The sequence below is a fragment of the Catharus ustulatus genome, chromosome 27 (assembly GCF_009819885.2).
Source record: "Catharus ustulatus isolate bCatUst1 chromosome 27, bCatUst1.pri.v2, whole genome shotgun sequence".
NCBI lineage: Eukaryota > Metazoa > Chordata > Aves > Passeriformes > Turdidae > Catharus > Catharus ustulatus.
The window spans coordinates 3,747,154-3,761,560 of NC_046247.1; the positions used below are offsets into that span (position 1 = coordinate 3,747,154).

Below are 14,407 nucleotides of genomic sequence, written 5' to 3' on the forward strand. Positions count from 1 at the left end.
TTTTATTAATCCCATCCTAATAACCTGGGTTAGAGTTGTTTAAGTGATGTAAAACACTTTTTTTTTTTCAGATAATTCATGGTTTGGGGGTTTTTTTGGGAGGGAATATTTGGGAAGGACATGCTGGGAGTGGGGGGGAATATTCCCAGATTTCAAATTTCCCAGATTTTCATCCCAAATTTTCAATCCCTGATACCCCAGTAACGAACTCAGCCCAAATTTCCCAGATTTTTATCCCAAATTTTCAATCCCAGGTGCCCCACTGATGAACTCAGCCCCATTTTCCCAGATTTTCATCCCAAATTTTCAATTTCTGATGCCCCAGTAATGAACTCAGCCCAAATTTCCCAGATTTTCATCCCAAATTTTCAATCCCTGCTGCCCCAGTTTTGGATTCAGCCCCATTTTCCCAGATTTTCATCCCAAATTTTCAATCCCTGATGCCCCAGTAACAAACTCAGCCCAAATTTCCCAGATTTTCATCCCAAATTTTCAATCCCTGATGCCCCAGTAACAAACTCAGCCCAAATTTCCCAGATTTTCATCCCAAATTTCCCAGATTCTCATCCCAAATTTTCAATCCCTGATTAAAACTCAGCTCACTCCATTTTGGGGCAGTTTTGGGACAATTTTGGGACAATTCCCGTCAGTTTTGGGGTCGTCCTGGAGGTTTGGGGACAGTTTTGGGGTGCACCGGGTTGGTTTTGGGACAATTCCCGGCAGTTTTGGGGCGATTCTCAGCAGTTTTGAGGCGGGTTTGGGGCGATTCCCGTCAGGTTTGGGTCGGTTCAGGACAGTTTTGGGTTCCTCAGCAGTTTGGGGTTTCTCGACCGGTTTGGGGGGAACCCCGGCAGTTTTGGGGTCGGTTCCGCTCGGGTTTGGGGCGGTTTTAGGACATGATCAGGACGGGTTTTGGGGCAAGTTCGGGGCGGAATTTGGGGTGGATCGGGTTTTTGGGGCGGTTTTAGGGCAGGATCGGGGCGGGTTTAGGGCGGTTTTGGGGCGGGCTTTTAGGGCACTTTCGGGGCGGGTTTGGGGGCGATTCTGGGGGTTTGGGGCGGGTTTTAAGGCAGGTTCTGAGGCGGTTCCAGGGCGGCTCCGGGGCGGGTTTAGGGCGGGTTTGGGGCAGATTAGGGCGGGGTTTGGGGCGGGTTTTAGGGCGGTTCTGGGGCAGGGTTTAGGGCGGTTCTGGGGCAGGGTTTAGGGCGGTTCTGGGGCAGGGTTTAGGGCGGGTTTAGGGCGATTCCCAGCGCACAGCCGGGCCATGGCGGAGGCGGTGCAGGGCCGGGCTTAGGGCGGAGTTTAGGGCGGTTCTGGGGCCGGGTTTAGGGCGGGTTTAGGGCCGGGTTTAGGGCGGTTCCCAGCGCACACCAGGCCATGGCGGAGGCGGTGCAGGGCCGGGCTTAGGGCGGAGTTTAGGGCGGTTCTGGGGGAGGGTTTAGGCCCGGTTTAGGGCGGGGTTTAGGGCCGTTCTGGGGCCGGGTTTAGGGCCGGGTTTAGGGCGGTTCCCAGCGCACACCGGGCCATGGCGGAGGCGGCGCAGGGCCGGGCTTAGGGCGGAGTTTAGGGCGGTTCTGGGGGAGGGTTTAGGCCCGGTTTAGGGCGGGGTTAGGGCGGGGTTTAGGGCGGTTCTGGGGCCGGGTTTAGGGCGGGTTTAGGGCCGGGTTTAGGGCGGTTCCCAGCGCACACCAGGCCATGGCGGAGGCGGCGCAGGGCCGGGTTTAGGGCCGGGTTAGGGCGGGTTTAGGGCGGGGTTTAGGGCCGGTTTAGGGCGGGTTTGTCCGGGTTTAGGGCTGGGTTTAGGGCGGTTCCCAGCGCACACCAGGCCATGGCGGAGGCGGCGCAGGGCCGGGTCCAGGCCGCGGTGGAGAGCGCGGTGCAGGGGCTGGAGCGGGAGCAGATCCGCGCCATGCAGGTACGGGGACAGCGGGGACACGGGGGGGACAATCGGGGGGACAGCGGGGACAGCCCGGGGCGCGTCCCGGGGCTGCTGCTGCACCCCCTGCAAAACACGTGGGTGCTCGGGGCAGCGCCGGGACCGGCACTGAGACCCCCCATACACACCCTGAACCGCCCCAATTCACTGAGACCCCCGCGCAAATCACTGAGACCCCCCTAATTAACTGAGCTCCCTCAATTCACTGAGACACCCCCATACACACCCTGAGACCCCCCCCAAATCACTGAGACCCCGCCTCAAATCACTGAGAGCTCCCCCTCAATTCATTGAGACCCCCCCCCCCCAATTCATTGAGATCCTCCAAGTCACTGAAATCCCCAGGACAACCCTGAGTCCTCCCCAGATCTCTGCAGGGAAAGTTCTGGGTCTCCTAAACACACCCTGTGCCCCCCTAAATACATAAATACAGCCTGTGCCCCAAAATAAACACTGTGCCCCCCTAAATACAGCCTGTGCCCCAAAATAAACACTGTGCCCCCCTAAATACAGCCTGTGCCCCAAAATAAACACTGTGCCCCCCTAAATACAGCCTGTGCCCCAAAATAAACACTGTGCCCCCCTAAATACAGCCTGTGCCCCCCTAAATACAGCCTGTGCCCCAAAATAAACACTGTGCCCCCCCCCAGTACATTCCCTGTGCCCCCCAATCCATCCCTGTGCCCCAAAACACACCCAGTGCACCCCCAGTACATTCCCTGTGCCCCCCAACATCTCCTGTGCCCCAAAACACACCCAGTGCCCCCTAAATCCACCCTGTGCACCCCCAAAATAAATTGTGTCCTCCAGTTCATCTCCTGCAGCCCCAACATTTTCTGTGCCCCCTAAATACACCCTGTGCACCCCAGTACATCCCTGTGCCCCCCCCAGTACATCCCTGTGCCCCCCCCCAGTACATTCCTGCACCCCCCGACATCTCCTGTGCCCCCCATCCCGTGTCCCCAGGGTGTCCCCTCTGACCCCAGTGTCCCCAGGGTGCCCCTGGACCCCCTCTCCTGCTGTCCCCAGGGTTCCCCTGTAACCCTGGTGTCCCTGGAGGTGGCTCCTGTCACCCAGGAGTCCTCAGGGTGCCCCTGTGACCCTGTCCCCCATGTCCCCAGGGTACCCTTGTCCCCAGGCTCTGTCCCCAGGCTGCCTTGTGCCCCTGTCCCCACTGTGACCCTGTCCCCAGGGCTCTCTGTGAGCCTGTCCATGTCCTCAGGGCTCCCTGTGACCCTGTCCCGTGTCCCCAGGCTCCCTGTAACCCTGTCCATGTCCCCAGGGCTCTCTGTGACCCTGTCCCATGTCCCCAGGGTGCCATGTTCTGTGTCCCCAGGCTCTCTGTAACCCTGTCCCGTGTCCCCAGGGCTCTCTGTGACCCTGTCCATGTCCCCAGGCTCTCTGTGACCCTGTCCCCGTGTCCCCAGGGCTCTCTGTGACCCTGTCCATGTCTCCAGGGTGCCATGTTCTGTGTCCCCAGGCTCTCTGTGACCCTGTCCATGTCCCCAGGGTGCCATGTTCTGTGTCCCCAGGCTCTCTGTGACCCTGTCCATGTCCCCAGGGTGCCATGTAACCCTGTCCCGTGTCCCCAAGGCTCTCTGTGACCCTGTCCATGTCCCCAGGATGCCATGTAACCCTGTCCCGTGTCCCCAAGGCTCTCTGTGACCCTGTCCATGTCCCCAGGATGCCATGTAACCCTGTCCCGTGTCCCCAAGGCTCTCTGTGACCCTGTCCATGTCCCCAGGGCTCCCTGTCCATGTCCCCAGGCTCTGTGTGACCCTGTCCATGTCCCCAGGGTGCCATGTTCCGCTGCAGCGCGCGGTGCTGCGAGGACACGGCCGCGTCCATGCAGGAGGTGCAGCGCTGCATCGAGCGCTGCCACGCGCCCCTGGCACGCGCCCAGGCCATCGTCACCGCCGAGCTGGAGCACTTCCAGGTGAGCCTGGACACGGGGACACCCCGGGACCGCCAGGGACCCCCCTGGGACAGCACTGGGACAGCACCGGGATCCTGGGCAGGACCTGAGCCCCCAAATCCCTGCAACCCCTGCAAGTCCTGTGCCCCTAAATGCGCCCTGTGCCCCCCAGGACACTCCCTGTGCCCCCCAGTCCATCCCAGTGCTCCCAGTGTTCACTGACCGTGCTGTCCCCAGTCCATCCCAGTACCCACTGACCGTGCTGTCCCCAGTCCATCCCAGTGCCCCCTGACTGCACTGTCCCCAGTCCCCCCAGTCTACCCCAGTGCTCCTAGTTCCCACTGACCCCACTGTCCCCAGTCCCCCCAGTCTATCCCAGTCCATCCCATTTCCCACTGACTATGCTGTCCCCACTCCCCCAGTCCATCCCAGTGCTCCCAGTGCCCACTGACCATGCTGTCCCCAGTCCCCCCAGTCTATCCCAGTCCATCCCATTTCCCACTGACCATGCTGTCCCCATTCCCTCCAGTCTATCCCAGTGCCCACTGACTGCGCTGTCCCCAGTCCCCCCAGTCTATCCCAGTCCATCCCATTTCCCCCAGTCCATCCCAGTGCCCCCAGTGCCTACTGACCATGCTGTCCCCAGTTCATCCCAGTCCATCCCAGTTCCCACTGACCATACTGTCCCCAGTCCCCCCAGTCCATCCCAGTGCTCCCAGTGCCCACTGACCATGCTGTTCCCAGTCCCCCCAGTCCATCCCAGTGCCCACTGACCCCGCTATCCCCAGTCCCCCCAGTCTATCCCAGTCCCCCCAGTCCATCCCAGTTCCCACTGACCGTGCTGTCCCCAGTCCATCCCAGTTCCCCCCAGTCCATCCCAGTCCCCCCAGTCCATCCCAGTGCCCCCTGACCATACTCTCCCCAGGACCGCCTGAGCCGCTGCTCGCTGCAGTGCTCGGACCAGGCCAAGGACGCTCTGGACTCGGGGGGCTCGGAGCCGCGCGTGCGGGGCCAGCTGGACGCGTGCCTGGCCACCTGCGGGGACCAGCACCTGCGCCTCGTGCCCGCCATGGCCAAGAAGATGCGGGACGGGCTGGCCAACATCCAGCAGTGACACCGGGGACACCCCGGGGACGCCCCCGCGCGCTCATTAAAGGCCAGGTGGCACCTCCCAAAAACCGCGGGTGCTGCGGGGGGCACGGGGGAACTGGGGGGACTGGGGTGCACTGGGATGGTAATGGGGGGGTCATGGGAGGCATTCTGGGGGGTATGGGGGGCACTGGGATGGTTATGGGGGCAATGGAGGGCCTCTGGGGGGGTGATGGGAGGCATTCTGGGGATGATGGGGGGCACTGGAGTGGTGATGGGGGTAAGGGGAGGCATTCTGGGGATGATGGGGGGCACTGGAGTGGTAATGGGGGGCACTGGGGGGGCTCTGGGGATGATTTGGGCTCTGAGAGGGTGATGAGGTGGGCAGTGAGGGGACACTGCAGGTAATGAGGGGTATTGGGGGGTGATTTAGGCACAGTGAGGGGAGCTCTGTGCGGGTGCAGGTGTGGGGTGACCCAGGTGTGTGCCGGGCAAGGCTTGGGATGTCCCCTCCATGTGTGTGTGCACAGGACAGGGTGACCCTGGTAGGTGTGCAGCACACCTGGGGACCCCAGGCGTGTGCAGGGTGGTGACACTGGGTGATGCACACCTACACTACACACACACGGGCACACGTGTGCACCTGGACACACACATATGTGCACAAATGGGCACACACACAGTCACACTCACACACTCACGTGTGCACAAGTGGACAGACACACACACAGTCACACTCACGTACTCACACACGTGTGCACAAGTGGACAGACACACACACACAACACGTGCCCACACGCACCGCACGCTATGGCGGCCATGCCGCCGTATCTCCCCCTGTAGCCGCGCACTTCCCTTGCTTTGCCCCCTCCCCGCCCCGCTGCTCTCCCCGGGCTGCGCCGCTATTCGGGTGAGTGCGGTACGCAGCCGCGGGCCGCCATTGGCTGCCGGGGCGGCGCGCGGGGAAGCGGCGCGAAGGCGCGCGCGGCTGCCATTGGCTGGCGCGGGAAGACGCACGGCGCGCTGACGTCAGAGCGCGGCGTGCGGCAGAGACGGGCCGGGGGCTGTGGGCGCCATGAGCAAAGCGCACCCGCCCGAGCTGAAAAAGTGGGTGTGGAGGCTGGGCCGGGGCTGGGCCGGAGGGCGAGGGGAGCCGGCGGGGGTGTGGGGGGAAGCGGGCCCCGGAACGGCGCGGTCCGGCGCTTGCCGGTGTCCCGGCGTGCACCGCGGGCCCGGTGCCATGGCGGCGGGGGGGCCCGGTGTCATGAGGGGATGATGGAGGGGGGAGTCTTTTGTCCCGTCCCCACCCGCCGGTGCTGACCCGGTGCCATCTCTTTGCAGGTTCATGGACAAGAAGCTGTCGTGTGAGTTGTGGAACTGATCCCACCCCGATCCCCCTCGCGGTGCCCGGGGACTCCCGCCCGCCCCGGTTCCCTTCACGGCCCCCAGCGGTGCCCGGTGTGGGGACCCTCCTCAGCCCCGCTTCCCCTTCACGGCCCTGCTGTGGGGGACTCCTGAGCCCCTCCTCCGGTTTTGGGGACCCTCCTCAGCCCCGCTTCCCCTCATGGCCCCGCTATGGGGGACCCCCAAACCCCTCCCCCGGTTTTGGGGGCCCCCACCTGCCCCTCACGGTGCCCAGGGAGGGGATCCCAGCTGCAGCAGGCCCTGAGTTCAGGTCTTACAACTCAATAAATAAAATTCTCATTCATTCATTTAAACCACAATTCATTAATTAAACTATAATATGAATGGAAAATTAACTTTTTTCCCTTTTCATGACCCATTAATGGGTTGTGCTAAGTCCGTCCATCCATCCATCCATCCATCCATCCATCCATCCATCCATCCATCCCCCCGTGGGTCCCGCTCCTTCCCCGCCTCAGATTTGGGTGAAATCCCAGTGGGTTTGGGGATTGTCCATCCCTAACGCGCCGGGTTCCCTGCAGTGAAGCTGAACGGCGGCCGGCACGTGCAGGGAATCCTGCGGGGCTTCGACCCCTTCATGAACCTGGTCATCGATGAGTGCGTGGAGATGGCGCCGGGCGGGCAGCAGAACAACATCGGCATGGTGGTGAGTGCCACTGGGAGCACTGGGAGCAGGGTGTGAGTGCCACTGGGAGCACTGGGAGCACTGGTGATGAGTGCCACTGGGAGCACTGGTGGAGCCATGTGTGCAGAATGAGCAGGAGGTTTGGTGAGGGACAGGTATGGGATGTGTCAGCTGGGAATTCTGCAGAGCTTTGGGTAGTTCTCCTCAGAGAGGTGAAGTTTGGGCTGGAAACACCTGGATGGATGGATGGATGATGGATGATGGATGATTGATGGATGGATGATGGATGATGGATGATTGATGGATGCATGGATGGATGGATGGATGGATGGATGGATGGATGGATGGATGGATGGAGCCAGGCACCAGAGATGTCCGCAAGGTTCAAGGTTGGATCCATCTCTGTTCAGTGCCTTTATCCATGATCTGGCAAGGGGATCAAGGGCACTCTCAGTGAATTGATGGATGGCATCAGTGTGGGAGGGACTTCAGTCTGCTGGAAAAGAGTCTGGAAAAGGGTCTGGAGAACCAGGAGGGGCTGAGGGAGCTGGGAAGGGGCTGGAGAATTCCTGAGGGAGCTGGGAAGGGGCTGGAGAATTCCTGAGGGAGCTGGGAAGGGGCTCAGCCTGGAGAAAAGGAGGCTCAGGAGGGACCTTGTGGATCTGCACAAGTCCCTGCCAGGAGGGGACAGCCCCAGGTCGGGCTCTGCTCCAGGAACAGGGACAGGAGCAGAGGGAACGGCCTCAGGCTGGGCCAGGGGAGCTCAGGGGGGCAGCAGCAGGAATTTCCCCATGGAAAGGGTGCTCAGGGATTGGAAGTGCCCAGGGGGGTTTGGATCCCATCCCAAGGAACTCCTGGATGTGGCACTCAGTGCTCTGTGCTGCTGAAGGTTCAACTCAGAACCCAGAGGTCTTTTCCACCCTCAAGGATTCTGGGATTCTGCGATCCCTGGGGATTTAGGGTTAAAATCAGTCCTTTTTTTATTTTTGTGGGGGGAATTCCAGCCGATTTTTCAAGGATTTTTTGGGAAATAACCTGGAAGGAAGGAAGGAACTTTCAGCTCAGAGGTAACAACTCTCACTTTCCCCTTTCCAGGTGATTCGAGGGAACAGCATCATCATGCTGGAAGCTTTGGAACGAGTATAAAGCCCAGGAAAACCCCAAATCCCGACCCACCGGTTCCATTCCCTCATCCAAGACGCCGCTCACGAGTGTACAATTATTTTGTTTTTGTTATTAAATCAATTTTGTAATGGTTGACCTAACTCAAGCCTTTCTCGCATCACTTTTTGGGAGCTGGGTGTTAATTCTGCTCCAATCCCAGGAAAACTTTAATTAATTGAAGTGCCTCTTAACTTTGCTATTTTTGGTGGTTTTTTCCTTAAAAACCCTTCTGGTTGTTCAATTCTTTATTAACTCCTTCATACCTCAACACAGCGATGGATATTGGTGTTTTTTTCCTCTTTCCCACCCATTTGGCAGCTCCCTGAGGAATAATTCCTTGGTAGACCCTTTGGAAAAGTTGGGCCAGAGGGATGGACAGCCAGGGGAGTCGATATTCCCAGCTGGAGGGCACTTTTGGGGTCAGTATGGCACTTTTAATGAATTCCCTAATGTCAGACAGGATAAATCAAGGTGTTTGAGGAAAACTCAGGAATTTGCTTGATGAAAATATCCCAGCTTACTTGGGAACTGCTCCTGCTCCCTCCTGAGTTGGCCAAACAGCTCCCAGCTGGCACTGAGGGAGCTCAGGATGAGTTACTGGGTAGAACTTTGTCCTGGAAGGAAGGGTTGTCCAGCCTAGGTCAGTGGTGAAGTCACCATCCCTGAAAGCGTCCGAACAACGCGTGGACACGGCACTTGAGGACGTGGTTTGTGGTCAGCGTGGTTGGGTGGGTGGTTGGGCTTGAAGGTCTTGACAACCTTGAGTGTGTTGATGATCTACAAGGTTTTGATGATCCTGAAGGTCTTGAAGATCCTGAAGGTTTTGATGACCTTGAAGATCCTGAAGGTTCTGATGACCTTGAAGATGGTTTTGATGATGCTGAAGGTCTTGAAGATCCTGAAGGTTTTTATGATCTTGAGATCCTGAAGGTCTTGAAAGTTTTGATGTTCTTGAAGGTCTTGATAATACTGATGGTCTTGAAGTTCTTGAAGCTCTTCCAACCTTAAGGATGCCATGATCTATGAAACACCTCCTTGGAGGGGCAAAGCCTGGAGTTTATTGGTGTTAATTATTTGGATGTTAATTGGCTGTCTTGAAGGTCTTGAAGGTCTTGATGATCCTGAAGGTCTTGAAGATTTTAAAGATCCTGAAGGTCTTGATCATCTTGAAAATCTTCTAACTTTAAGGATGCCATGATCCTATGAAACACCTCCTTGGAGGGGCAAAGCCTGGAGTTTATTGGTGTTAATTATTTGGATGTTAATTGGCTGTCTTGAAGGTCTTGATCTTGAAGGTCTTGATGATCCTGAAGGTCTTGAAGATCTTCCAATCTTAAAGGATGCCATGATCCTATGAAACACCTCCTTGGAGGGGCAAAGCTTGGACTTTATTGGTGTTAATTATTTGGATGTTAATTGGCTGTCTTGAAGGTCTTGATGATCCTGAAAGTCTTGAAGATTTTAAAGATCCTGAAGGTCTTAATCATCTTGAAAATCTTCTAACTTCAAGGATCCCACGATCCTACAGAACACCTCTTCAGAGGGGCGAAGCACGAAGTTCATTAGTGTTAATTAACCCCGGGGGGATCTCAGAGCTCCGTTTTGAGCTTCTCGTGCAGGTCCTCCTGGTCGATGCTGGCGCTGTGGCCGTGCCAGCGGTGGAAGGCGAGCAGGGCGGCGTTGCGGGCGGCGATGGCGCTCATCTCCATGGCGCTGGCAGCGCGCTCCAGCCCGTTCAGGTAGTACAGGTGCTCGTGCAGGATGATGGGAGGAAACTTCTCGGGAGGGCTGTACTGGGGATACGCCAACCACGTCTTCACCTTCACCGAGTCGTAGGAGGAGAAGAGCAAATTGAGCTGCTCCTTGGTGAGCTCTTCCTTGGAAAACACCTTCCAGACGGCCGACTGCAAGGGCAGCTTCTCGCCCGCGCCCGCGTCCCCCGTGGGGGACACCACGCTCAGGCTGTTGATGAACAGTTTGGGGTTGTCCGTGGTGAAAATGGCCCCCAGCTGAAAAGCCTGGGGGTCGTGGTAGCCGAAGAAGGAGGTGTTCAAGCGGCCGTGCACCAAGGTGGTGACGGTCTGGTGGTAGGGGCTGGAGAACTCGGCGATGGGAGGGTCAAAGTTGCGGAAGGTGATGTTGGCCATCTTGCGGCCGAGCGGCGTGGCGATCAGCACCATGTCGTACGTGTCGCCGGTCAGCCCCGAGGACGTGTTGTAGGTGACGTGGTAGAGCTGCACCGGGTCCCCTGCGGAGAACAGCTCGGTTACCCTGATCCGTGCTGGGAGGGAATCCTGGCTGGCCCTGGCGCTTCATGTTTGGGTTTATAAATTTGTACAGCTGGGGTTTGAGCCCTGTTTGCATGGTTTGGATTGGAAGGGATTCAGTTCTATGGCAGGGACACCTTCCTCTATCCCAGCTTGCTCCAAGCCCCATCCAGCCTGGCCTTGGACACTTCCAGGGATCCAGGGGCAGCCCCAGCTCCTCTGGGAATTCCATCCCAGCCTCTCCCCACCCTCCCAGCCAGGAATTCCTTCCAATACCCCATCAAATCCTAGTCTCTGTAACTTGGAAGCCATTCCCTGTGTCCTGTCCCTCCATCCCTTGTCCCCAGCCCCTCTCCAGCTCTCCTGGATCCCCTTTAGGGCCTGGAAGGGGCTCTGAGCTCTCCCTGGAGCGTTCCCTTCTCCCTTGGGCACTTCCAAGGATGCAGAGGCAGACACAGCTTCTCTCCACCCCTCCCTCACAGGGAGGAATTTTCACTTTGAAACCCCCAGGGGGCTGAGGTCAGTCTCCAGGGTCACCATCCCCTCCCCTGAAGGGAATTCCAGCCCCACTCACCGCCACGACTGACTCTGGTTTTTGGCTCTATGGACACGACTGTTCCCGGGATAACCTCAGCCTTGGAGGCGTAGATGAGGCCAGAGCACACAAGTTTGTTCCCCCCTTTCACAGACCAAAGGCCTGAGTGTACCCCAGCCAGGGACACAGCACCTACAAGGAAACCAGAACTGTCAGGGCAGGGGAAAACAAACTGCAAAATCAGAGCTTGGAGCTTAGGGAGCAGGAACCCCAAAGCCAGGATGGGAGGCTGCCCACACTCACCTACAAAGCCATTGATGGTGACCCCTTGGCCATAATCCACCCTCATGACCGGAGAAACCACCTCATTGATGAATTTCTGGGAGAAGCCTGCTTTCTGCATGGCCTCATCGATGGTCTGGTTGAGCAGGCGGGTGTAGTCGTCGCCTCCCAGGGCGTGGAGCAGGCGCTCGTTGCTGCTGAAGGCGTAGTCGTGCATCTGGTACCGGTAGATCCTTTAATTAGACAAGAAACTGTGTCTGTTCATGGGCTCTGTGGCCCTGGGAGCTGCAGGGGAGCAGCAGGAGAAACAGGACAAAGAGGGGAGGTTTAGGCTGAGTATTGGGGATTTTTATGAGGGTGGAGAGGCTAGGCACAGTTTTCCCAGAGAAGCTGTGGCTGCCCTGTCCCTGGAAGTGTCCAAGGCCAGGTTGGACGGAGCTTGGAGCACCCTGGGATAGTGGAAGGCATCCCTGCCCATGCACTGAGGAGTTTTTAAGGTGTTTTCCCCCCTCAGGACCCCAACCCACCTCATGAACTTGTCCAGGATGTCCTCCACCCACATGGACATGCGCAGGGGGTTGAGGCCATAGTGCCAGAGCAGCTTGAGGAGGTTGATGAAGGACCAGCTGCTCTCCTCAAACACAAATTCCTCCCCGTTGTAAACGCCCGCCAGGCTGCCCTGGACTGAGGCAGCTGAGAGGCCTTTGGGAAAAGGACAGAAAAAGGGAATTTAGGGAAAGGTAGGGCTATTCCACCTCAACTTTAACTTCTGAGATAACCTGGCTTCATGCTGATAAGGGTGAGTGAAGATTAGAGTCCAAAGGCATGGAAAGGGGAATCAATTAGCCCTTGATCATGCGCCAGGGAGTGACTGGAGGTGACTTTTGGACCTTTATGATACCATTAGTGGGTCAGCTGTGGGAAAGCAGAGACCATTCCCATTGGGATGTGGGTTTTCTTTGCCTGGAGAGGGGCTGGAGTAGCACAGGGGGCATGGGGGAGGTGATGGGGGGCTCTTTGGGAAGGAAAGTGGGGGAGGGATATTGGAGAAAGGTGATTATTAGGGAAATATATGGGGGGGATATTGGGAAAAGAAGGGGCATTATTGGGAAAGAACATGGGCAGAATATTGGGAAAGGAAGGGGGGCTATTGGGGGAGGATGTGGGGGATATTGGGAAAGAAGTGAGAAGGATATGAGGGCTACTGGGGATGGATGAGGGGCTACCAAGCCTTGTTCTTTCAAGGGATGTCCCCCAGCAGAGTGAGACCCAGAGCACCCAAGGGGGATAATTTTGGCACCGAGGGACAATTTTGGGACTGGGAAACACCAGGGTAGGGAGGTCCCTGCTCACCCAGCTCCTTGACAAAATGCTTCATGTGCAGGTTGAGGGGGTGGATCACAGACCCCCCTGCCTCGTAGCTCGCCCCCTCCATGTCCAGCGTGTGCAGCCGGCCGCCCAGCGCTGCCTTCTCCAGCACGTGCAGCTGCACGCCGCGGCCGAACTTCTGCCGCAGGAAATACGCAGCGGCCGAGCCGCCGATCCCGCCGCCCACCACGGCTGGGAGAAAGGGGTCTGGTCACCTTCACACCCCCAGGAACCCCCACAAACCCCACTCCTCACACCCTGCCCCACAGATCCCTCACTGACCCCCTGCACCACAGATCCCCTCAAGGGAACCCCCTCTAAGATCCCTCATGGTCACACTCAAGAAACCCCCCTCATATCCCCTGCCCCTCAAAGATCCCTCATGGTACCACTCAAGAGACCCCCCTCATGTCCCCCGCCCCTCAAAGATCCCTCATGGCACCACTCAAGAGACCCCCCCTCATGTCCCCTGCCCTTCAAAGATCCCTCAGAATATTCCCCATCCCAATCCCCTCAAGAGATCCCCCCCCATATCCCCTGCCCGTCAAAGATCCCTCACAGCCCCATCATCCCAATCCCCTCAAGGGAAACCCCTCAAAGTTCCCTCAGAGTATCCCCCATCCCAATCCCCTCAAGAGATCCCCCCCCGCAATATCCTCTACCCCTCAAAGATCCCCTCATGTGTCCCCCTTGACCTTCAGGGACCTTGAGGGGTTCCCCCATCGCACTTTCCTCACATGAGAGATCCCCTCAAGCGCCCTTAAAGGATCCTCCCCTCACACCTTCCTCACGGATTCCCTCAAAGGATTCCCCTCACATCCCCCTGATGACCCTCACGGATCCTTAAGGGGTGCCCCACTCCCGATCCCTCAAGGGAAATGTCCCCGCACTCCCTGACCCACATAGATCCCCTCACGGGCCTCCCATGACAGATCCCCTCACGGACCCTTAAAGGATCCTCCCCTCACACCTTCCTCACGGATTCCCTCAAAGGATTCCCCTCACATCCCACTGATGAGCCTCACGGATCCCTCAGGGGTCCCCACTCCAGATCCCTCAAGGGACATGTCCCCGCACTCCCTGATCCCCTCACGGGCCCTTAAAGGATCCTCCCCTCACACCTTCCTCACGGATCCCCTCAAAGGACCCCGCTCGCCCCTCAGTTTCTCCCCCAAATCCCTTCAAGGAACACCCTCCATACCCCCCCCCCAACTTTCCCCCTCACAGATCCCTCCCGCTGACCCCCAACCCCTTCCCCTCACGCCTCCCCCGACACCCCGCGCCCATCAGGCCCTCCGTGCCCGCCGCACCGATCCTGGAGGGCGCATCGCGGAGGCTCAGGGCGGGCGGGCAGAGCGCGGCGAGCAGCAGCAGCAGGAACCAGCGGAGGCCCGGCATGGCGCCGGAGCAGGGCAGAGGACGAGGGGCGGGCCGGGAGCGCGGCCCAGGCGGGCTCGGGATCAGAGACATCACGGGCACGGAGAGCTCAGCGTCATCACACGCGCCGCTGGTGTAGTGGTATCATGCAAGATTCCCATTCTTGCGACCCGGGTTCGATTCCCGGGCGGCGCATTCAGCTTTTGCTGTTAAACTCTTTTATGCAGAATTCCAAAATCCCTCCTTTTACTTCCTTCATTGTACATCCTTTACTTTTAATTACTTTAGTTTAACTCCTTTGTTTCAATTTTCCTGCACTTGTAGAAGATGCCTTTCCTCCCTCCCCGCAAGGCCTCTGTTCCCATTCCCCACACGAAACCTTTTCACCCTGCTTTTACACCCTTCACTTTCGATTCTTTCATTT

General features: G+C 58.1%; 3 protein-coding genes and 1 non-coding gene across 5 annotated transcripts; 3 read left to right on the forward strand and 1 right to left on the reverse strand.

The window, feature by feature from the left end:
* The first annotated feature begins 1,781 nt into the window (after positions 1 to 1,781).
* Positions 1,782 to 4,965, forward strand: FAM136A (family with sequence similarity 136 member A). The gene is made up of 3 exons (XM_033081305.2): positions 1,782 to 1,915; positions 3,732 to 3,872; positions 4,777 to 4,965. The coding sequence occupies exons 1-3, from the start codon at positions 1,829 to 1,831 to the stop codon at positions 4,963 to 4,965; spliced, it is 417 nt and encodes a 138-aa protein (XP_032937196.1). The 5' UTR covers positions 1,782 to 1,828.
* SNRPG (small nuclear ribonucleoprotein polypeptide G) lies at positions 4,944 to 8,255 on the forward strand. 2 transcript variants are annotated; one of them, XM_033081307.2, is made up of 4 exons: positions 4,944 to 5,012; positions 6,282 to 6,304; positions 6,887 to 7,011; positions 8,086 to 8,255. In XM_033081307.2, the coding sequence occupies exons 2-4, from the start codon at positions 6,286 to 6,288 to the stop codon at positions 8,134 to 8,136; spliced, it is 195 nt and encodes a 64-aa protein (XP_032937198.1). In that variant the 5' UTR covers positions 4,944 to 5,012; positions 6,282 to 6,285; the 3' UTR covers positions 8,137 to 8,255. The 2 variants fall into 2 exon arrangements, with proteins under 2 accessions (XP_032937198.1, XP_032937197.1); XM_033081306.2 differs by lacking the exon at positions 4,944 to 5,012 and adding an exon at positions 5,955 to 6,047.
* On the reverse strand, positions 8,205 to 14,025 carry PCYOX1 (prenylcysteine oxidase 1). Its single transcript, XM_033081292.2, has 6 exons — positions 13,917 to 14,025; positions 12,592 to 12,798; positions 11,766 to 11,940; positions 11,260 to 11,471; positions 10,996 to 11,148; positions 8,205 to 10,402 (listed from the first exon to the last, which is right to left on the reverse strand). Exons 1-6 carry the CDS (start codon positions 14,002 to 14,004, stop codon positions 9,744 to 9,746), a joined length of 1,494 nt encoding a protein of 497 aa, XP_032937183.1. The 5' UTR covers positions 14,005 to 14,025; the 3' UTR covers positions 8,205 to 9,743.
* An 82-nt stretch (positions 14,026 to 14,107) lies between these two features.
* Positions 14,108 to 14,178, forward strand: TRNAG-CCC. The gene has a single exon. It is a non-coding gene; the product is annotated as a tRNA-Gly (tRNA).
* The last annotated feature ends 229 nt before the right edge of the window (positions 14,179 to 14,407 follow it).

Excerpts from the sequence above, each read along its gene's own strand:
- PCYOX1 (XM_033081292.2), bottom strand. The coding sequence starts at position 14,004 with ATGCCGGGCCTCCGCTGGTTCCTGCTGCTGCTGCTCGCCGCGCTCTGC. Across the intron at positions 11,472-11,765 it reads ATCCTGGACAAGTTCATGAG|GATCTACCGGTACCAGATGC; the intron begins GTGGGTTGGGGT and ends GTCTAATTAAAG. Across the intron at positions 11,149-11,259 it reads CACCATCAATGGCTTTGTAG|GTGCTGTGTCCCTGGCTGGG; the intron begins GTGAGTGTGGGC and ends GTTTCCTTGTAG.
- FAM136A (XM_033081305.2), top strand. The coding sequence starts at position 1,829 with ATGGCGGAGGCGGCGCAGGGCCGGGTCCAGGCCGCGGTGGAGAGCGCG. Across the intron at positions 1,916-3,731 it reads AGCAGATCCGCGCCATGCAG|GGTGCCATGTTCCGCTGCAG; the intron begins GTACGGGGACAG and ends CCATGTCCCCAG. Across the intron at positions 3,873-4,776 it reads CCGAGCTGGAGCACTTCCAG|GACCGCCTGAGCCGCTGCTC; the intron begins GTGAGCCTGGAC and ends TACTCTCCCCAG.
- SNRPG (XM_033081306.2), top strand. The coding sequence starts at position 6,016 with ATGAGCAAAGCGCACCCGCCCGAGCTGAAAAA. Across the intron at positions 6,048-6,281 it reads CACCCGCCCGAGCTGAAAAA|GTTCATGGACAAGAAGCTGT; the intron begins GTGGGTGTGGAG and ends ATCTCTTTGCAG. Across the intron at positions 6,305-6,886 it reads CATGGACAAGAAGCTGTCGT|TGAAGCTGAACGGCGGCCGG; the intron begins GTGAGTTGTGGA and ends GGTTCCCTGCAG.